This window comes from Mus pahari, chromosome 19 (assembly GCF_900095145.1).
Source record: "Mus pahari chromosome 19, PAHARI_EIJ_v1.1, whole genome shotgun sequence".
NCBI classification, from domain to species: Eukaryota; Metazoa; Chordata; class Mammalia; order Rodentia; family Muridae; genus Mus; species Mus pahari.
In genome coordinates, this window is record NC_034608.1 from 31,043,344 (window position 1) to 31,066,880 (window position 23,537).

Genomic DNA, 23,537 nt, shown 5'->3' on the forward strand with positions numbered 1-23,537 from the left:
CCATTGGGTCTGACTTTTTCTGTGGTTTCAAAGGGGATCTGAACTCAAGTCCTCACACCTCCAAGGGAAGCACTTTACCAACGACTCCATCTCCCCAGCCCCATCACCCATAATTCTTCATGTGGCAGAAACAGCATGCTTATTAACAGACCCAAATATATTTAGACTCTCTGTATATGAGAAATGGGAAAGCCGGAGTGTAAGTGTAAGCTTCTGCTTAACAGCGGGTGTCTCGATAGTTTAGATTATTTAGGAGTTCTACAAAACCGTACTAATTGTGGTAGCATCAAGCCGGTTAGAAATCATCTTTATGTAGCATCTTTCTTTTTCTAACATCCAGAGCCCAGACTGGGAAGTCTCAGATGTTCGCAGAGCATCATCACAAGCCATAGAACTCAATGAGTGTTGAGAGAGAGAAATGCTTCAGAAAGGGAAGGGCGCTCACGAGCAGGAGGGAGCGTTGAGTTGAAGTGTCTTAACCATTGCTCTCTCTATGAGAGCATGGTAGCCCTTATGACGTCACCGTCCAAAGGCTGTCTTCTGCCCTGGTATTCTTGCTTTTCCCTACAGGGTTTTCATTAATACCTGAGATCGTGTTAGCCCCAAGTGTTAACAGCCGCAGCCAGCACTGGCCTGGACAGGACAGCCTAACCTGCTTCACTGTTTGTACAAGGGCAAGCATTCTCCATGGTCCAACAGTGGCATGAAGCATGCCAGTATTTCTACTTTTCTGTTAGCTTCTGAAGAGCCTGGGCAGGGAGGGTTTAAGGTTGGCACGGGAGACATGTCCTCACTGATATGTCTGCTATCACTATGTGTCCATGCCTATGTGTAGCTAGCTGCCCCAGCCTAAGAACGTTCAGCAGATATCTGTTGAGGAACTTGCTGTTGCTGTTGCTGCTGCTGCCGCCGCTGCCACCCCACCACTGCCGCTGCCTCTGTGACTGGCCACTATCATTTCTTTTTTTTTTTTTTTTTTTTAAAGATTTATTTATTTATTATATGTAAGTACACCGTAGGACACTCCAGAAGAGGGCATCAGATCTTGTTATGGATGGTTATGAGCCACCATGTGGTTGCTGGGATTTGAACTCCGGACCTTTGGAAGAGCAGTCGGGTGCTCTTACCCACTGAGCCATCTCACCAGCCCCGCCACTATCATTTCTTAAGCCTTATGACATCCGACATCTTCTCCAGCTTGAGACTGGGCTGAGACCTGAGGTTTTTACAAGCTTAAGACCTGTATGACATCTGGGTGACTCTCAAGGTTCTCAGTTTTGAGACTAGGTCATAGTCCAGTGTGACTCTCAAGGTCCTCCCAGTCTGTGGCCTGGTCACAGCCCAGTGTGATCCTCTGGGTCTTCTTGAGTTGCAGGGCCAATGAAAGGGCCATTTCCAGATCTCCCAGGTAACCTTTTCTCATCCTGGGGTGCTTCTGCTGCTTGTCATGGGAGGAGCTGTGCCTGCTGTGCCCGCTGCCATGTGTGGGTCCCTCACGTGGAGGTGATGGCCACTGAGAAGGGCAGCAGTTTACATGACCCTCACAGTGGAGATGGGTGTTCACTCAATTAACCGGAGTGAACTCAGAATGCAACAGTGAACTTCATGAGGCCAGAATGTGCTGACATGGTCACTGAGAGGACATGAGTGTCCTGACCTTGTGGGTGTGGGCTGTCTAGAAGCTGTGACTCTCCCTGAGAGGTGGCAACAGGAAAAGTAGGTAGAGCGGCTACACTTGACAATGCAAATGAACAGGCACAGACGACACGAGCGTACACACCACGCATGTGCACACGGCTGACTCGCACAATGCTCCCATTGTGATTACGGGACAGACACGGGATGAAAAGAATATTTTTAACAAAGTGCTGGCGCTGCGCAGCTGTACCCATTCGTAATGATCCATTAATGTCTCACGCAAAGAGAAACTGTACTGTTTGTTTGGTTTACCAAGGTCAGCACACTGAGAAGCAATTGTCATCACCACCACAGACCTCCTTACATATTTCCCATTGTTCTGAGCCATGCAGATGAGCACATTGGGATGCAGATTGTCCATCATTAAAGCCTTTGAGAACAGCTTTGTCATTGGTTTAGCTGCAACTTTAGTTCTTCAGACAGAGTTCTGTGTCTCAGAAAGGAAAGGTACGGTGGCCCTGCTTGCCATCTTGGGGGTCTCGGGGCCTGGGAGCTAGAAGAAGAGGCCAAACCTGAGCTCAAACTAAGAGATGTACCAGATCGAGAGACACCACAGTCCCTGATAAAGAGGGGTCATGGCAGAAGGATGGACGGAGTAGTAGTGGATGCTACAAAGAAGAAACTGGTCCTCAGAATTCCCATGGCATCCAGATACAACTAAACCCCATATGCCTAGCACACATCACAGATAAGAGCCCTGGACCCTGGAGACAACAGCCATCCAGAACCCTTGAGCCCACTCATCAGAGATTCCACTTCTTACCTGCAGACAGATCACCCCGGAGGTCTCTGCTCATGCTGGAGGAATGAGGTGCCCAGTCTCTGGTCCGTCCCATAGAACCTCGGGTATCACAAGTGAATGTGTAGGGTCACCCAGGGCTCTCAGAGAAAAACACATCTGAAGTGTCTTCACACAGGACAAACAAGCATGTGGGTGGTGACATGGGAAGCCTTAGTCAGGGGCTGGGCAAGAGCTCCTCCTCACTGGTGCTGAGCTGGGCGGTGGACCACTTAGGTGGGATCTGAGGCTGGAGCTCCCCAGACCCATCCAGATGACGTCACCAGCCATGCAGGAGGCATCGCTGCTGCCTACACAACGAAGCGTGTGACCTCTTCCTTCTTTTGTCCCCGTGATAGGGCTTGGTTTTCCCTGAGCACGGACACTGTCTTATCATGCTTAAGGGTGACTCCAGTGAGCAGGAGGGCAGGTTCTACTCAGGGAGCCAGTGGAAATCCTGGTTTCCACAAACACAGTTGCTCCGTGGGTAACGCCTTTCCCATCTTCCAAGCTCAAGTCCCAGAGGGCTTCCCTCAGCGCACAGGGGAAGGAGCAGCACCCCGCGCTGGGTCCTCTCTGTAGAGTAGACCAGGGCTGTGTCTCACAACTATCACAGAGAGGTGGGTGAAAATGGAAGAGTGTTGTTAAATTATAGATTCATATCCTCCTCCCCTCTCCCCCCGTTCCAGGTCCAATTACTGAAGGCTCACTCAACTCAACAACGGAAAACATACCCGAAGCATTAGGTAAGGACTCCCCCCGCATGGAACCTGGTGTGCGGTGAGAGAATCGGTGGGTGCTTCTCAAGAGACCTTCCCCAAATATCCTGTCACCAGCTGCAGACACTGAGGAAACTGATTTGCTTTGAGGGTCTCCTACGCTGCAGCCTTACTGCCAACACCAGAGTTAAAACTGCCCTACAGTGTGAATACCACTGATCTAACCAATGCTGTCCCCCAAAGATGGGGTTTGGGTACAGGTAGTGCTACGTTTTCTGCTATCCATATTGCAGAGAACATGAAAGGGGCACTAACTGTAACTACAGACTATCTGAACCAGGCTCTTGACACTAGATTGGGAAGGTTACCCATGGGCCCCAGGTGGCTAACTCCCCAGCACTGGTCCAAAAAAGCATTGTGACGCAGAGAGACACTATTTCTACATGCTGCTTGTTTAGCTCCTACTGTGGTCCTGTACCATACAGGGTACATTATAAAAGCCATGGGATAAACATGTCCCCGATTTTACAGAAAGACCATTGATGGTCAGAGATGTAAAGAAAATGAGAAAATCATTGGAGATTATGCCTCACTGAGAAAGGAGCCAGATTAAGAGTGTGAGTTTGTTTTATAGCCAGGATGCTTGCATTGGAGGCATAACAGGAGAGGATGAAAGAATAAAATACATTCACATATAGGTAATAATACAAAAAGGTGCCCACTCATGTTTGGAGACAGAGATGGGATAGAATGACAATAGGGTAGGAAGGATGATCATAAATGTCTGGAGCCAAACTTTCCACCTTTGGTTTTGGACGATGGATTTGTCAGATCTCTGTCACTGTGACAGAGTAGCTGAGGTAATAAACTTATGACAAAGGTGTTGTTGTTGTTGTTGTTGTTGTTGTTGTCTTGTTTGGCTCAGTTTATAGAGCTTCCATTCCATGACTTGGTAGCCTTGATGCTGTGGGACCCGTAAAAAGCACAGATGTCACAGGTATAATGAAGCAAAACACCCAGGGCACACCAGGGACAAAGAGGACACCCAAAGTGACCTAAAATCCTCCTGCCACAGCTCACCCAAAGGCTCCATCACTTCACGGTAGGGTCACCCTAGGAACCAACCTTTTAAGAGCTACAGCGGCTGCTCTTGACTGTCTACTTAATTAGTCAGAGAGGTTTTTAGCACATCTCTAGACCTGTGAGGGAATTCCAAAACCAAGTGGATCCCAAATGCTGTGGTCACTGATGGACTTAATCTGCAGATGGATTCTAAACTTGAATAGGCTATTAGGAAGGGCTAGAACTCTGGAAGAAGGGACTGGTTGGAGGAAATATGTCACTATCATGTGACCCTGGGCACAGTATCTTGCCTTGTCCCCCCTTGCTGCTGCTCTTTGATCTGCTTCCTCTTGACTCTACACAAGTAGCTCCTGTCACATGCTCCTAACCACCATAAAGTTTTGCATCACCAAAGGCTCGGAATCAATGGTGTCAAGAGCTATAAATTGGAAACTTGCCCTCTTAAGTCATTTATGTCAGGTGACTTGTCCCAGGAAGAAAACCTAATGCAGAAAGTTGATATCAATGGCTTGGGGTCATTGCAATGACTAACCTTGATAATATGATGCTTTAGCCTCTGGAACTGCTTTGTGTGGGGGAGGGACTGAAAAAGCTTGAAGATGCGAACTAGAGAAAGCTTAGGATGTAAACTATAGACTGGGCTAAGTGAGTGATTCTGTCGGGAGCTCAGAATTCCAGAATACGGAAGGAATAGAGACAGTGGAGGCCAGGTGGGCTGGGTGGCCTTGTGTCAGCTTGACACAGCCTCATTAAGATCAGGCTGTAGGCCAGAACGGCTAAGATTAAAAAGTCAGGCGACAGCAGATGCTGGCGAGGATGTGGAGAAAGAGGAACACTCCTCCATTGCTGGTGGGATTGCAAGCTTGTACAACCACTCTGGAAATCAGTCTGGCGGTTCCTCAGAAAATTGGACATAGTACTACTGGAGGATCCAGTAATACCTCTTCTGGGCATATACCCAGAAGATCTTCCAACTGGTAATAAGGACACACGCTCCACTATGTTCATAGCAGCCTTATTTATAATAGCCAGAAGCTGGAAAGAACCCAGATGTCCCTCAACAGAGGAATGGATACAGAAACTGTGGTACATTTACACAATGGAGTACTACTCAGCCATTAAAAACAATGAATTTATGAAATTCTTGGGCAAATGGATGTATCTGGAGGATATCATCCTTAGTGAGGTAACCCAATCACTAATAAGCGGATATTAGCCCAGAAACTTAGAATACCCAAGATACATTTTACAAAACTCAAGAAAACCACTGCTTGTGGACGTTGTACATCGTGGTGCGCACTAGGCTCCGCACCACGATGTACAACGTCCACAAGCAGCAGATACTAATGCACATGCCAGCAAGATTCTGCTGAAGGGACCCTGATATAGCGGCCTCTTGTGAGGCTATGCCAGTGCCTGGCAAACACAGAAGTGGATGCTCACAGTCAGCTATCGGATGGAACACAGGGCCCCCAATGGAGGAGCTACAGAAAGTACCCAAGGTGTTGTAGGGGGCTGCAACCCTGTAGGTGGGAACAACAATATGAACTAACCAGTACCCCCAAGCTCGAGTCTCTAGCTGCATATGTAGCAGAAGATGTTCTAATCGGCCATCATTGGGAAGAGAGGCCCCTTGGTCTTGCAAACTTTATATGACCCAGCACAGGGGAAGGCCAGGGCCAAGAAGTGGGAGTGGATGGGTAGGGGAGGGGGCGGGGTTATAGGGAACTTTTGGGATAGCATTTGAAATGTAAATAAAGAAAAAATAATAATAAAAAGATCAGGCTGTAGGCAAGTCTGTAGGGCATTTTCTTAATTAGTGATTGAGGGGGAGGGCCCAGCCCATGGTGGGCGGTGCTATCCCTGGCTGGTGGTCCTGGGTTCTGTAAGAAAGCAGGCTGAGCAAGCCAGGGGAAGCAAGCCAGTAAGCAGCACCCTTCCATGGCCTCTGCACCAGCTCCTGCCTCCAGGTTCTGCCCTGTGTGAGTTCCTATCTTGGGTTCCTTCAGTGATGGACTGTGATGTAGAAGGGTAAGCCAAGTAAACTCTTTCCTCCTCATGTTGCTTTGGTCATAGCGTTCCAACAGCCACCCCAACCAAGACACCACACCGGGCTCATGAAGTTTTCACATGGAAGCAAAGACCCCCGTTGTGAATTGTCCCAAAGTCTGCCACATTCCCACCAAAACCTTCTGCTCACGTCTTGCAGCTTTGTGGGAAACCGTGCTAGTGAGCTAATTAACTCTGCAGAGGAAACTGTTAAGTCAGTCCCTCTTGCAGGCTATGGCACAGAACTACTGCATGCTTTTAGACAGGTTTACAGTGAGAACAGGAGAAAGGGCAGAGCAGAAAGACTGGAAAACTTCTCAGGTTGATCAGAAAAGCCTGTGTAAAGCTGTGGACAGGGAAGGTGCGGTTCTGATAAGCCTGCCTATCAAAAAGAAGTCAAGGACTCTGATGTGTCAGGACTGTGGAGGAGTTGGCCAGATCCACCCTACACTGAAGGCTTGAAACGGTAAACTTATTTGAGAAAACAATGACTCTGGGGCACAGGGCTCACTGTCGGGCTGTCTTGGAAGATGTTTTCCAATACTCACTTCACAGTGCTCAGTCCCCTAGCCCTAAGATGCCAGTGCCACCAGGGTCCAAGTGGACCCAATCATTGCTCAAATTGGCAAAATACCATGGCTTTATCCACATGGTGCTGACTTTGTGGACACATAGAATGCAAGAGTTTAGTGGAAGCTTCCAACCAGATTTCAAAGAAAAGCCTGAGAAGGTAGGGAAATGCATATCAGGGTCACAATCCCTGTAAGAGGGCAACTCTGTGGTTATAAACTTTAAGCTGCAGTAGGGACCCAGGAACATGGAATATTTGTCAATGAGAGACACGGGGAATTGAGTACACATAGCCCCAGAAAGAAGCCATGCGGACTGCAAACGGCCGGGCCATGGGTCCAGAGCCACCCAAGCTCTTTCGATCTCACGTAACACCACTTGCCCCAGATGCCAGAATGGATCCACAGAACTTAGACTGTGGTCTTGCACACGACTTTGCTATTCGGCTATGCTCCTGTTTCGCTTTTGGGAACGGGGAATGTGTATTCTGTGCCATTGCATTCAGAAGCAACGTACACATTTTTTGGTGTGTGGAGATTTATAGATGAGCTCTCCCTTCGGCCTTCAAAGTCTCTGTGCAACATTGAAACTGCCAGGACTATGGGGACTCATGAGGACAGACTGATGTGTTTTTGTGTTTGGAGACCAACATGAACCTTTTGCAGGTCAACGGTGGAGTGCTATGACTTAAGGAAATGCGTCTGGGTGTAAAGTTGGCAAGGGGTCTGTTTGTTCTGGGAAATATTAACTGTCACATTGACTGATTGAGGCTATTGTGAGTATTCCTTCCCTGGGCAGACAATGTCTAACCCTTCCTCATAAGGTTCCAACACAAACTGAAGCTGGACTCTACCCAAGCTCACCCAGAAGGACAAATGAGCTGAGTTGGCTTGTTTATGGATCACGGGTGAGGGGTTCCCAGCAGAATTCTCCAGTGGCCGCAAAACTGTACTGAGAAGTCTTCACCCGGGGTAGATGGTGGCTTCTACTACCCAGGTGGAACTCACTTCAATGTACCTTTCCTTGGCTGTTTATACTCTAGTACCTCCCCAGGGCTCCAGCGGCCATGTGCAATTAGTGCAGAATTGCATGCGGGTGGAGGGAGGGGTGACTGGACCCTGAGCTAAGAGACCAGTGACTCTTCCCACCCCTCTTTCCATGATGGCATGTCAACATTCAAGGATTCCAACCAATAGCCACCGTGAAGATGGTGGGTTGGTCGCATGTTTGTTTTGCATCCTACAGGGGAGTCCTAGGAGATTGGTGAGATTCACCTCTCTGTGTTGTGAGGTGCATTCCCAGAGATGGTTAGATCATGAAGGATGTGTTACCATGAGTCCTTTAATCTGCCAGTGGACTCCAAATTTGAATGGATTCTTGGGGTGTGGTGGAACTGTACTGTAGAAAGTGAGCTATGAATTGGAAGGGGGTAGGCTAAGGGACAGCTCTTTCCCGAGTTCCTTCCTGGTACTCTTTGCTCTGCTTCCTGGCTGCCATGATATGAACCACGTTGTGCGAGCCACAATAGACCAAAACCTCCGAAGTTGGGAGAAAATTATTCCTTCTTCCCTTGGGTTTCTCCTCAGGGACTGGGTCTCAGAGACAGCAAAGCTAACGAAAGCATACATGTGGAGTCATTCAACATCCAGGTTACATCGGGGGGAGGCTTGGGAGCTATCCAGATGGTGACCACTTTTCTTAAACTGTTTAGGGAGGCAATGGCCGGCCCATCCAAGAGGAGGTTCTCTAGAGAATCCACTAATTCCTTGGGTTCCTGTTTTCTACCTACAGCATTCATAGGCTGTGTGAAGTATAAACTGTGCCCAGGACATGTGTTCACCCTCACTCACCCTTAACATGTTCTTATGTGCTTTCTCAAGATGAAATTCTAGCCCAAGAGATTTTGGAGCCCAAAACATCAGCAGTGTCTGCAATATCGCCACGACCAAGATCATCAATACCGACAACAGTACAAACCAAAGAAATAAGCAAGTTACCCCTTTACCCCTATAATGGCACATACTCCTCGAGACCTAAGGTGTTGACTATATGACTATGTTTGAGTATTACATGAACTAGCTCTGGATACGTGAGAGAAGATGTGGTCTGAAGCCAAGGGGGAGAGCCACCTCCAAAGCATAGGCGGCTTGCTTCACTCTGGGGTGATCTCTTAAATTATCTTCATGCATCCCCTGTATAGCTCCTGAGGGAGCACAGCCCTTCTCCTACACCATGGCCCAGGTAAAGCTGAGGTCCAGTATAGGACGGGCCAAGACCAAGAAGAGCAGTGGATGTAGACAAAGTAGACACTTGGCAAAGCACAGCTCCACACTACAGGATTATGCACATAGAGGATGTGATGGACAGTAGCCAGCAGAGAGCTGGGTTAAGAAGTCCTCAGGCTCTGAGGGAAATGCACTCAAAGGCAGGAGGTCTCGCCACTACTGGGAGTTTGACATTCAGATGTGACTAGATTTTGAAGGGTTTGCTCCCTCCACATCTGCCTAGATATAAACCACTGGACTCAAAATTGCTTGATGTTGTCTGACTATTTAAATATTAATTTCCCAACATATACTCTCAAGTAGGACTTGAACACTCTGCCATCCTTCCAGCCCAACATTATAAAATAGGGTTTATCATACACACACCAAAAGTGCTCATAAGAGTGTAACAAGGAAACCCTGTTTCTTTCCATCTTTTTCATCCAAGATTCTGGAATTGATGAAAACTACCAAGAGGACGCCTTTGAGAACTACCACGAGGTCCTGGAGAATATAGAACACTTGTCTACAAAGGAGAAAAGTGGCAAAAATGGTAAATGTGATCTAGAGTCTCCCCTGTTGAGCTTAGAGCCACCAGGGAGCCAGCATCAGATACACTTAGAGCCAACCACCAGCTTCAGATACACTTGGAGCCACCAGCTTCAGATACACTTGATAGCAGCTTCACCAGAGTTAAAAAGCCCTACCCTGAGGCAGAGGGTGCCCCGACCTCAGCCCTGCCCTTGACTCAGCCCTCCACAACCAGTAGAAACGTCTTTTTCCAGCTGTGTGGAAGCCAGAGTGAAAGAGAGGCCTTGTTGCAGACTTCCAGCTAAATCCCCTCTCCTCCTTGGAGGAAGAAGATAGCCAGAGAGACTCTGGGGAACAAGAAAAGCCTCCTTCTAACAGAGGCAGTGCACATGGCTCTTTCAGGGGCTGAGAGAGCTTTTTTTGTCCTAAAGCTTAGTTTAGTTTATTTTAGATTATTTTAGATTATTTTAGATTAGAAATGAGTGTGAATAGAGTGTAGAACTTAGGTGGAATGCTCTGAAACTCACATACAGAACCAGACCAAGGCTCCAGAGCACCACGGCCTCTGGCATGGGCGGATACCCCTGGGCCCACTCGGCAGCTCTGTCTGTGCCCTGGATCCTGCATTTACCACCTGCCCCTCCCATGGTTTCTCCAAGGACTAGCCTCTGGTGTTTGCTGGATCTAAGTAATAGTTTCACAGTGTAAACACAAACATGATTCTATTTAAAACTGAGCATTTAACAGCAGGTCCACTGAGAGGTTTGACTAAATCGCCTGAAGGTTTGGCGTAGTGTTTGCCCAACAGCAATTCTTCATTTACTTACTATCACTTAGTAATTAGGATTTGGATCAAGGCAGAGGCCACCACTTCTTTTTGACTCAGGGCCCTTACACAGTTACTAATGTTGGACAGTAATGTCAACCATGCCGACGATAACTCTCGCATGGAGTTATTTCTTCCTGTGCCAACCTCATCATCCTGGACTTGGCTTTGGAAGCCAGCCCTGTTCTTTGTCCACTTGCGGCTTCTCTGGAGCCTCCTTGCCCCTGCCTAGCTTTTTGGTAAGCTCTGTTTGCGAGGTAAGTCCTAAAAGACCAAGAACCAGGTCCGATGGCACTCCTTAGCCAACCAAGTCACGAGGTTTGCTAATAGTATTTGCAAGACGATGCAGCTATGGCGAACGGCCTGGCGCTTAGGGATTTTCATATATTGGAAACATATCCAGGGACGGAGGGGTCAAAGGATGAAGGCAGGGGGTACGTGCAGTCTTCACACGATGACTTCTCAAATTCGTTTTCAGATAAAGCTCAGAAACATTAGGAGCATTTCAACATCTTAAAACAAAAGCCCTTCCCGCCCCAGCAGTGTTTACTGGTGACGTGTCATTCTGAAAACATTCCCCATTTTTTTTTCCATGTTCTTCACTAAAGACAGAAGCACGGTTGCGAACCTTCATGACCACAGCTCTCAGACTAAGCATGGGCCACCCTTGTCTCCTGAAGGTGAGAGCAGAGTCCACAGATCTGTCCTTCCTGCCTGCCACGCAGGAGCAACACAGGAGGACAGCACAGTCTGAGACAACCGTCTCCTCATAGCCCTGTGGCAGGGGGGTGTGCCCTCGGACGGTCACGGGGGGGGGGGGGAAGAGGCTCTCTCAAGATCTCTCCCTTGCAATTCTCTAGTTATGAAGGACTTTTTGTTTCCTATTTAAAGGCCACTCTTCTATTGAGTTTTGTTTTTTTTTTTTAGTATGTTTTTGGTGTGTTTTATTTTGGGGGTAGCTGTTTGACATGCAAACAAACCAAGTCTTTTTTTACCTGTTGTTTTGTTTACCTGTTGTAAATGTTTTGTTGTTGTTTTTGTTTTTGTTTTTAATTTTTGAGACAGGGCTTCCCTGTATAGGTCAGGGTTTTGTTTTTTGGTTTTTTTGTCTGGTTGGTTTTTTTTTTTTTTAAGGTAGACATTCTTCTTTTGCTTAATTTTGCTGAAATACACCCCGATCCTCTCGCCTCGGCCTCCTATGTACTGGATGACAAGCATAAACCACCATGCCCAGCTGCCTTTTCTCCCTTAAACTAGTCACTGTCGGTAACTAAAAGCTGCCTGCAGCAGTCACTGTGCCAAGAACAGCATTGCCAGGGAGAGCTGAGCATCTCTCGGAGCAAACGTGAAGGTGACCAGGCATGTGTCACCTTGCGCTCAGGAGATACTGATATGAAGGTCACAAGTTGGAGGCCAGCCTGGGCTACAGAATGAGACCTTGTCTCTAAAACCTGAGCCTGAAGCTAGCGCAGAGAGCGGGCCCAGCACATGGACAACCTCAGGTGTGAGTCCCAGCACCACGCCCAAGGAGGCAAAGGGATCACCCATGAGACAGCTGCTGCCACTGCACCTGACTCAGGGATACATACAAGAAAGCTCAGGACGAAAATGTAGACATTGAACCTTCTTCCCTTCCAGAGGGCTGAACTATATGTTGACTAAGCCATCTCAGTCAGTCAACAGGTTCTCCAGGGCAGGGGCGGGGATTCAAAGAAAAAGACAATTAGACAACACTAGGTCATGGTTTTTTTTGTTTTGTTTTGTTTTGTTTTGTTTTTAACTTGTCAGTTGACTTTATTTTTTACGCCTTATTTTATCCACATGTATGTGTGTTTTGCCTGCATGAGGTGATGTGTGGGAGCCCATGGGATCCAGGAGAAGGCATTGGATCCCCTGGAGCTGGAGTTACGGGTACTTGTGAGCTGTAATGTGGGTGCTAGGAGCTAAACCTATCCTAGGCCCTCTGCAAGAGCTGTAATAACTCTTAACTGCCGGGCCATCTCTTCAGCCCTGATATGTTGTTTACTTTTGATGATGTTCATGATTTTTCTTTCATGCAAAAACACCCCATCATTTATGTCATAATGGATAATCTTTTGTTTCTTTTAATATAGCATTAGACTATATTTATATATTATAGACTATATTATATTACATCTAATTATAGATATAAATTGCACTATATTTAGCCAAGAGAAGCTGCTGTTTCTCTGCTGTATTTATGTTACCTCATTGATCCTTGTGGTCTCTGTTTCAGAATTTATCTCTAAGAAACACACTCTTAATTTCATCTCTTTACCTATGGCTACCTACATATTGTAGCATGACTTACTCAAAGTCTATCCCATTGCCAATTTGCAGACCCATACTTATGTCACATCCCCAGATGTGTGCATCCCCAGATGTGTGCTTATTTTTCCCACTTGTGCACATGTCAATTGTTGACCCTAAAGTTTCATTCAGGTCTGCTGTAGCTTATGGGGTACATTCCTTCTATTGGGATACATCCCTTCTTGGGTACATTTCCTTCTATTGGAGTACATTCCTTATTCTGGGATATATTACCTTCTACTGAGGTACATCCTCTCTTCTGGGGTACAACCCTTCTTCTGGGATATTCCCTTATATTGGGGTACATCCCTTTTTATTCTGGGGTACATTCCTTTTTTCTAGGGTACATTCCCTTCTTCTGGGGTATATTCCCTTTTTCTGGGGTACATCCCTTCTGGGGTACAATCCTTATTTCCCTTTGTTTTTCTGATCTTGCATTTTTGTGTGAAATTTCCTGTTTTAAAAAGCTTGTATGCTTACTATTACTGTATCACTTTCTAGAAAATAACTGAGGGAAGAATAGAGCCTTTATGATGTTGAATTGTTCTTTCCAAAACCACGGGATATTTCCTATGTTTGCCTTCGTATATTACCGGAGTACTTTTAGTTTTTCCTTGTATAGGTTTTGGGTTTTCATGTTTATTGACAAGTATGCAATCTCCTTTGTTCCTCTATAAAGGAGAGGTCTTCTCTGCTCTTCACGGTAGCTGACTTTCATCTGTAAAGGATTTTTCTAATATCACACCAGCCTTGCATTCCTGGCATAAGCTGTGCTTGATCACGTTCAACATTTTCTTACAATAGTATTGAGTTTGTCCTGCCAATGATTTATTAGTATTTCTGAATCTAAATGATGGAGTGACATTATTAATCTGTAGGCTCTTAAATTCTGCATCAGGTTGCAGTATCAGGGTGTTAATCATCTGGGGTTTTTTTTCTTTTCTCCTCCTCCTCCTCCTCCTCCTCCTCCTCCTCCTCCTCCTCCTCCTCCTCCTCCTCCTCGTCTTTTGTGACTCTCTGGGGGAACTTTATAGAGCATTGAAAGCACCTGTCCCCATCGGCCGTGGTGGCACACGCCGTTAGTCCCAGCCCGTGGGAGGCAGAGGCAGGTGGATCACTGTGTGCTTGAGGATCACCTGGTTCTGATCTCCGCCTCTCTAGCATCCATTCTTCATGCTTGGTCCATGGCTGCTTATCCTTTGCTTTGCTGTTCTTTTTCAAGTTTTCAGACTTGAGTAATTCTTTGATTACCAGGAATTGCCTAACACCATTCGTTGTTTAATGAGTCCCATGGACTCTTCCTCATGCTTCATTGTCACTTTTCAGACATTCTATCACTTTAGTTTGTAGTTCCCTTTCAATGGAAACTGGTTTTCCTATCTAATGTGGCTTTAAAACATCATGTGTAGCTCCATTATATCATGTCTAGAAGACATCACATGTGACAGGGCTACCATATGAATTCCCTCGTATCCACCAAGCACATGATCTATTGTATTAATATCCCACAGTTAAATATGAACAGTTGAAAAGAAAACATACACCATGTATCATTCAATCACCAAACCGGGGGAGGGGTAGGAAAAGAGAAGGAAAGGGGAGGGAAGGAAATGGGAAAGAGCAGAAAGGAAGAAGGGAGGGAGGGAGGAAGGAAGGAGGGAGAAGGGGAAGAAGGAGGGAGGAGGGGAGAAAGGAGGGAAGAGGGAAGGAGGGATGAGGGGAAGAAGGAGGGAGGAGGGGAAGAAGGAAGGAGGGAGGAAGGAGGGAGGGGAGGGAAGGAAGGAGGGAGCAGGGAGGGAGGGGGGAAAGGAGGGAAATGTGCAAAAGCAACAAATGCACATCCTTGCAGCACGGGGAGCAGTAGCAAGTCATTTTAAGATGACGCATGGAGCAACATCAGGGCGTGAAGGCAGGTAGTCATGAGTTACTGCTGTGTAGTAAAGGCTAAGGCCAGCAGTAAGGGTTCAAGGAGTGTGTAAGGAGTCAGCAGAGGAGATTGAATGGAATTGTGGGGAAAAAGCAGTGCAGGGGCAAAGGAAGAGGGGAGGAGAGAGTGACCAAGAAAGAGAGGAAGAGGGAGAGGAGGAAGAGGAGGAAAGAGAGGAAGAGGAGGAAGGAGAGGAAGAGGAGGAAGAGGAGGAAGGAGAGGAAGAGGAAGAAGAAGGAGAGGGAGGAAGAAGATGAGGAAGAAGAGGGAAGAGAGGAAGAAGAGGAAGGAGAGGGAGGAGAAGAAGGAGAGGGAGGAGAGGAAGGAGGAAGAGGAAGGAGAGGAAGGAGGAAGAGGACTAGTCCTCAAATCTGGACTGCTCTCTGACTTAAGAGTCTCATTTTTCACAGCTGCATGTGAGACACTCACCAGCACATGCATTGTTTCAGCCATAAAACCAGCGGCAAACAATTTAGAATAATTAAACGCACACCCCAAACATTCTCTGGATACAACAGAAATAAATGAGAATCAGCGACGTAAAGAGATGTGGGGAAATTGCCTAAATATTTGCTGATTTACACAGTACGCTTCCCAGTGACCTGCTGAGCGATGAAGTCAAAAGAGGAATTTGGAAATATTTTTAATTGAATAAAAATGGAAACACACGCTGAAATTTGTGGGAGACAAATCAGGGCTTACGTGGAAACTTACTGGATTAAACATTTGGACTGAGATGTTTAAAAATATTCATACTTGAGAAAAGAGTTGAAAACAGAAAATATGGAGGTTCTGCAGTGCAGAAGGCAGAGGGACAGTGGCAGCCACCTGACGTGGTCTCTCAGTGTGGCCCAGCTGAGGCGTGGTCTCTCAGTGTGGCCCAGCTGAGGTGTGGTCTGACAGACAGGCTCAGCTGTGGGGCAGCTTTGTTAGTGCTGGCAGAAGAATGGGACCGAGAGATGCAGAAGCCAGGTTGAACAAAGACCCCGTGGACATGAGGACACACCCTAACAAGTATTCCCCAATCAAAGCCTTAGCAGCACAAAGTTGTCCTCGTGACGGCCCACATGGGTGTGGCTGAGCAAGATCTCTCCATTGATTTTATGCCCACTGTTTCACTAATAATGTTCTCCTCATCCTTGGGCCTGAGAGGATTCAACCAACTGAGGATCAAAAATACGCCTCCCCAAAGAATGTTGTCCGAACACACACCAGCCCCTTCCCTGTCACGATGCCTCAGCACAGTATTTGCATAGCATAATGTGTCGGTGCCTATAAACCACCAGGATGTGCTTCCAGAGATGGAGGGAATCATCAGCTGACACACACCACCCCATGAACATCTCTGAGCCCGGGTACCAATGGGCATCCAGGAACTGCTCTCCTGTAGGAACTGAGAGCAGATGCTCCACTCTTTCCCTCTGATCCAAGGCAAGACTTTACACTTCCTAAGCCATGGCTTTCCTCCCCTTTAGTCCAGAGAGACTTTGTGCTGCATCTAGGGTGAGCCCTGGGTACTCTAGACAGCCTAGGGAATAGCCGTGTTCCAAGTATGAATGAAATGACAGGACCCACAGGGCTGATACATCCCCAGTGATATGCTTGCTGGGTGGGAGGCAGCGTTAAAATGGAAAGGAAACTGATCTTGTGTTCCACACCATCCTTCAAGGGGAAGAGCCAAAGAGGCAGAGCCTTCCTCCACCCAGCACTGGCTATCATGGTGGCTCCTCCCACAGCCTGAGCCACACCTTGTAATTTTTAGAAAACAGCTAAACGGAAGGAGTGGGGCTCCCAACTTAGCTTGCTCCTAAAAAATTAAAAGAGATCTGTCAGGTGGGTTTCTGAGTATCAGAAGGATTCCGTTCAAGCTTTCCTGTCCCTGCCTGCTACCCAGGGGTGTGAGTGTCCTGTGGAAATGGCCTCCTGTGGGAGCTGGAAGCTCTTCTCTGCTGCCTGAGTCCCTGACACAGTGGATGACAGGCTAAGTGAATGAACGGGCATTCACACTGAGGGGTATTCACACCGAGGGGCATTCACACCGAGGGGCATTCACACCGAGGGGCAGGTAGGGCTCCGGGAGCTATCTGATCGAAGGCCAGGCAGAGACACGCCTGTAAGAATATGACAAGGGGCCGGGCAGTGGTAGCGCATGCCTTTAATCCCAGTACTTGGGAGGCAAAGGCAGGCGGATTTCTGAGTCCAAGGCCAGCCTGATCTACAGAGTGAGTTCCAGGACAGCTAGGGCTATACAGAGAAACCCTNTCTTGAAAAAAACAAAACAAAACAAAACAAAAACAAACAAACAAAAAGAATATGACAAGGGAAGAAAGGTCCTTAGACTCACTGCCATGAAGGAAAGACAGCTCCACCATGTGTCATGATACCTGTGTGTCATCTACATGTCACCAGGAGTGAACAACCTTGTTGGAACAACCAGGAATCTACACACTGGGAGGAGGCAAGACCCCTGTACGGAACACAGACTGGGGGAAGTTTTCTTACACATTCACTGAAGGCAACAGGGACTGGAGCAGAGGGGCTCAGACAAGGAAACCCAACCAGCAGCAGGCAGGCAAGCGGTCTTCTCTTGAGACACAAAGCAGGTGGTTTCCGCTAGCTCCACCCACCAGTCTCCAAACTGACTCTACCCAGGAACGGCTCATAAAACCTGCTCGGTTGGCTCCATCATGTAAAAAGAAATGGAAACACTGGTGGAATGTTTGTTTCCATGGCAGGAGAGTGGATTTGGTCAAAGCGTGGCTTTCTTAACGTGAACTGAAACCAAAGAAAGTGGCGGTCCACCCATCCAACTCTTGAGCCACTGAGATCCCGGGTATCTACCAGGCCTGGGAAGCTGTCTTGCAGAGCCACCTACAAATGGTGACAGCCTCTGTCTTGGCACTGAAGCTGGGGCAGCCACCAACCTAGAGGGGACACACTGACCTGTCTACACTGGAGGCCACCGGATTCTCGGGAGGTTGTTCTGTGCTCTTCATTTAATCAAGCATTAGATTTAACGTGGCCAGCCTATCAGTCATGTCTGTGTTCTGGGGAAGTCCTAATGCACTTCCACATACTCTGTGGTTTGATTCATAGGAATGCCTTCTCCTCTATTCTTAAGAGACTGAAGTGTGAGACAGGAGCCAGGGTGGGTGGAATGGTTGTCCTGTGGCCTTCCCTGGTGGTCTGTGGCTTTGCACACGTCACCTCATCTGTTTCCTTCCTTCCTCCTCTCTCAGCGTTTTCCACATGTGTCTGTGGCCAGATTTCCCATTTCTATAAGGACACGGTCACACTGGAGTAGGGCCAAACTTCTCCTCTAAGCCAGTGATTCTCAGCCTGTGGGTCGAGACCTCTTCGGGATTGCATATCAGACATTTATGTTATGATTCATAAAACAGTAGCAAAATTACAGTTACGGAGTGATTAGCAACAAAATCTTACGGTCACCACAACAGGAGGAGCTGCATTAAAGGGTCGCAGCATGAAGGAGGTTGAGAAGATGTGGTCTAAGCTCTCATCCTAATCGATGTATCTGCAGCGAGCCCATCTCCAGGAGGGCACAGCAAAGGTTACGGGGGCAGCACCCAAGCTGTGATTTTTCTCATTTTTTTCTCACAGGGTCTTGGAGGTTGTTTTAGTTTGGTTTGGTTTGGTTTGGTTTGGTTTAATTGCTGATTTTGTGTTGCCGTAGAATAAACTCGGGGCTTCATTAATGCTGGCTCTACCTGTGAGCTGATGACGCAGCCTGAGTTCATAGTTTCTGAAATTAAACAGAAAAAAGCACTGTGTTGTGCTTCTCCATTAGAGTTTGGTCACAGTATATATATGTGTGTGTGTGTGTGTGTGTGTGTACATATTTCCACACACACACACACAGGAAAGGAGAGTTCAAACAATGATGTCTATGGGAAACTAACTGTTCTGGACAAAATCCTTGAAAACATAGGACAATCTGAAGGTGGCCTGGAGCTAACAGGCAAGTGGCTCCTGATCAGCAGGTCCCCTGCCGGACTGAGGCGGAGGAAGAATGCCACTTGCAACTGAGGCTCTTAGATAAACTGGAGTTTTGTGGGGGTATCTGACCCAACAAGTCCAAATTAAGGGGTTCTAAGCCAAGTCATTGAGAGATCTTCCATCTTCAGCCAAATCAAATGTGTGGTCCCCACCTTTCAAAAAAAAAAAAAAAAAAACAGTTAGGGAGGCATGGTCCCTATTATTGTGCTTAGTGGCCTGTCCCTTCATGTCCTGGACATCTGCTGAGCCTGTTGGGAAGGACACCTCCCCTTGGGACTGAGTTCTGCTCCTCGCCTTCACGTGGCGAGCCTTGTGCCATCCCGCCCCTATGGCTCTGTCTCTCTTTCACGTTTCCTGTGTGAACTGAAAGGAACCGACTTGGTGGTGGGAATGGGGGTCTCAGCAAGGGCAGAAGCTCTCACGTCGGCTCAGCCTGGGTTTGAATCCCGACTTGGCCCGTGATGAGGAGCATACATAGATCCTGGCCCGTGAAGCCGTGTCCTGAGCTGTGGTTCTAGATACTCAATGTGGTACAACTTCAGCTTCAAGATGGAGTTGAGTGAAGTTGCAAGGTGTGAGCCTGGTTCCAGGGGAGTCCCCAGGACCCATCCCTTTGCTCCTTGGGGAAGGGACCCAGCCACTAACAACTGCAGGCAGGTGATGGGGGTTGGTATATATCCCAAGACCTACTTTACCAACTCCACAGACCAACCTGCTCTCCTGGACTTGAGGTCATTTCCCATTGGGCCTGAAGGGCTCTGTCCCTTGTTTCTGGGGCTCATTTAGACTTTGCGACAGCATGGCTGCCATAGAGCAGTGAGTGGTGGTTAGCTCTTTTTCCTGGGAGGCCTAGGGTTTGTGTATTTGCTTCATTTTAATGAGTGTCTGGCCTGTGCAGGGTCTCAATGGCGACCCTCAGGGCCTTTGGAGGGACCTGATATCTCCAGCCCTTCCCCCACCATTACCTCAGAGTTCCCCATAGGCCTTCCCGAATCCCTAAGCATCATCCCAGAAGAAGGGTACCACAGGAAGCCAAACTCACAGACTTCTGTCCAGAAGGTCCCTTCTTCTATTGTAGGGACCCGTGACTCGGGGGGCCACTCAGTCTGGTCACTCCTGACCGAGGATAGGCGAGTGGCAGGCAGGGAGGATGGCCACCTGGTCACTGTACATCCTTGATAGTCTCGTGGTGACCCCTAGAAGAGTACAGTCTCTGATGCTGCAAGTGGAGACCCCGCATGCCCAGAAATTCTCCCCCACTTGGGCCACACCCGAAAAGCTGGGCCGATTGCTCTCAGCTTTGCCCAGGAGCTGTGGGGTGTGGGGCACAGAAATGACAAGAAAATCTCCTTTTTCCGAACAGAAAGCATCTTTTAGGAGGAGAAGAAGAGGAGGACCAAGCCCAGGAGGACAGCGTGGCACAGGCGCGGCTGAGCCACCGGAGAGCTCCACGCCACCCATCTTAGGGAACGCACCCACGCACTGTTACCCGTTCTTAAAAAGAAAGTTGCTTTTTCCATGTAAGCCTAAGTTGAGTCCTTTATGTGTTAAAGGGCATGGGTTTTGCAGGGTTCTGTCTCATTTGTAAGTCACCACAGACCGGCATCCCTCACTCTAATCCTACCACATCCCTGATTATAGCTGTCTTCAAAAGGAGAAAGCCCTCTGGCTTCTCTTCCCCACACCACCACCACCGCCAGTGAAAAATGTGGCCTTGTGGTGCCGTTAGGACTCAGCTATACTCAAGCGGCCACTGAGAGCTGTGGAGACACTTGATGCTGGGGGTATTTACACAGAGTTAAAGTTAAATTCATGTGCCAAAGCAAAGATATTAGTATCAGTGAGCAAAGTGCAAGAGTTGAGCTGGCTGCGGCCAGTCAGCGTGAAGTGCGCCTCCGGGGCAGAAAGCCTGGATCTGACCATACAGTGCTCTCACAGGAGACAGTGTTACAGTTATGCAAACGCGGTGGGCACGTCTACCCTGGATAAGAGCTGCAGCTGGAGGGACCCCTTGTAACACACCACGGTCTGGGGAAGATATTGAGAAAAATGATTGAAAATCATCATTGAAATTTACCTCATGGCAGATTTTTTTCACTCAGAGCATGGAAGGCGACCTCTGCATTAGGTACAGCGTCCGGCAGAGTCCACTACACAGGTTAGGGTTCAACATAGTTCAAGTGCTGGTTGTTTGCTTGTCACCAATAGAGGTGCATTGAAGTTCACAGAGACAGTCACACCTCAGTTCTCCCAGTTTGTCAAGGTTCATAGCCACCGATGGGTTTTATCTCCGGGGTGGATTTAAACCTTTATTGCTACACAATGTCCTTTATCTGTGGGGCTCCATCTTGCCCTGCATCTAGGAATGTAACCCAGCCACAGTCCCTATTTATTATTTATTTATTTATTTATTTAGGCTGATGTTTTCTACCTGTCACCCTCTCTTCTGTAGCATATTCAAGATGTAGATTTTTAGGTAATGTGGAGGACCCTTTGGCTTGCAACAGGAATATCCAGACCATCTCTGTTTAATGTGATCACATTCCGGATGTGTTTGTTCTGATGGCTTGTCATTTGTACCACACACCAGAATTTTCCCTTCATTCATCTCATTCTGCCCAGGCAAACATTTTCTTCCATTTCCCTGCGTCACATTGTTAATTATATATTTTATCAGTATTTTGAAGGTTGTGTTAGATAATACAATATGTATCCCTGACTCACTGTGATCTAACACAACCTTCAAAATACTGGTGAAATATATAATTAACAATGTAACGAAGGATACACACAAAGTGGAATAGCTTGCCTCAGTTTCTCATAGTTTAGTGATGCATATATTTTTAAATGCCAAAAATAGCAGTTTGTGCACTTGCTAGACATATAGATCTGTCCACAGGCCTTCATTTCCCTTCAAGTCTATCACACACACTCAGTACGTATGAGTAGCATGTATTGCTGCCAACCAGAGGCCCCTGTTAGCGTTCAGTATGGTCCACCAGAAAAATTCTCAGATTTTTATGTGTCTGGGAGTGTTTTGTTTTATCTTCACTTTCTGAGTCATGTTTCCACTGGGTGGAGTCTGCAGTGGTTCCCATCACAACTGGAATCCCAGGGTTTCCCTCACACACTATGTTGTCACAGCCAAGTTAGACCATGGGGGGGGGGGGCTGGAGAGATGGCTCAGCGGGTAAGAGCATTGACTGCTCTTCCGAAGGTCCTGAGTTCAAATCCCAGCAACCACATGGTGGCTCACAACCACCCGTAATGAGATCTGATGCCCTCTTCTGGCGCGTCTGAAGTCAGCTACAGTGTACTTATGTATATAATAATAAATCTTTGGGCCAGAGCAAGCAGAGACTGAGCAAGCGGAGTTGACTGTAGTGAGCGGGGCTGACCAGAGCAAGCAGAGGTCCTAAAATTCAATTCCCAACAACCATCTGTACAGCTACAGTGTACTCACATACATAAAATAAGTAAATTTTGAAAGAAAAGAAAAGAAAGAAAGAAAGAAAGAAAGAAAGAAAGAAAGAAAGAAAGAAAGAAAGAAAAGAAAAAAGAGAAAGAGAGAAAACACAACAGTAGGGGGCCCTCTGCCCTTTGGCTCTGCATTTTCATCCCATCCCATTACCATGATGAGACTGCTGTGCCTACTGTCCTTCCCCTGCATGGGTGCATGCCATATTTGGACCTTGGCCTCTGGACTACTCATTTCTGCTCACCTTCACTCAGGATGACCACAAGGGACTCAGTAAATAGCTTAAGAGGACGGGTGGGTTGGGTGGCCAGAGTCACTTCACGCCTGCTTTCTTTGGGGATCTTGTCACCTGGAATCCTGAGTGTGAACAAGCTTGACTCACACTGCTGTTCCTGCCTGGGAAGTGCTGCTGCCCCGAGCACCTGGGAAAATAGCAAAGCCTCAGGAGGTGGGTCCCATGTCCAGCTGGTGTCAGTAAGTGTCTCTCCTGAGTGTCGGTACCTCATGGTTTGTCTTGGTAAGATAGATGATAGATAGATAGATAGATAGATAGATAGATAGATAGATAGATGATAGTAGGTAAGATAGTAGGTAAATAGATGATAGATAAATGATAGATAATGGATTGATAGATGATAAGATAGATAGATAGATAGATAGATAGATAGATAGATAGATAGATAGATAGATAGATAGATTGATAGATGATAGATGGTAGGTAAATAGATGATAGATAGATAATAGATTGATAGATGATAAGATAGATGATAGATAGATAATAGATTGATAGATGATAAGATAGATGATAGATAGATAATGGATGATAGATAGATGGTAGGTAAATAGATGATAAATGATTGATAGATGATTGATAGATGATAGATTGATAGATGATACATAGATTTGATAGATAGATGATAGATAATAGATTGATAGATGATAGATAAGATAGATAGTAGGTAAATAAATGTAGATGATAGATTGATAGATGATAAATTAGAGAGAGAGAGAGAGTTTCAGTAGAATAACTAGTCCATTACAAACCAGTTCACCATTCCAGAAATGGGACACTATATTGAGCCTAGTAGCTCAGATAGTATGGAAAATAATGAATGAAAGAAAAAAATGTTCAAAGGAAAACACATGAGACCTGGTTATTTTCATACCTAGGGGAGAGGCCAGGGGAGGGGCTAGAGGAGGGAAGGGGCTGAGGTAGGGGAGGGGCTGAGGTAGGGGAGGGGCTGAGGTAGGGGAGGGGCTAGATGA

The 23,537-nt window shown here is 47.1% G+C and overlaps 1 protein-coding gene across 2 annotated transcripts in view; it reads left to right on the forward strand.

The window, feature by feature from the left end:
* The window catches only part of Spaca7 (sperm acrosome associated 7), a 26,005-nt gene extending 5,694 nt beyond the window's left edge, over nucleotides 1-20,311 (forward strand). Inside the window, exons 2-7 of one of the 2 annotated variants that reach the window (XM_021219930.1) lie at nucleotides 3,166-3,222; nucleotides 8,778-8,885; nucleotides 9,610-9,714; nucleotides 11,127-11,198; nucleotides 18,657-18,755; nucleotides 20,157-20,311. In XM_021219930.1, the coding sequence (XP_021075589.1) occupies nucleotides 3,166-3,222; nucleotides 8,778-8,885; nucleotides 9,610-9,714; nucleotides 11,127-11,198; nucleotides 18,657-18,755; nucleotides 20,157-20,170 (455 nt within the window). In that variant the 3' untranslated portion in view covers nucleotides 20,171-20,311. Of the gene's footprint in view, nucleotides 1-3,165; nucleotides 3,223-8,777; nucleotides 8,886-9,609; nucleotides 9,715-11,126; nucleotides 11,199-18,656; nucleotides 18,756-20,156 lie in introns of those variants that run through there. The other variant, XM_029531680.1, reaches the window with a different exon arrangement.
* Nucleotides 20,312-23,537: the final 3,226 nt, after the last annotated feature.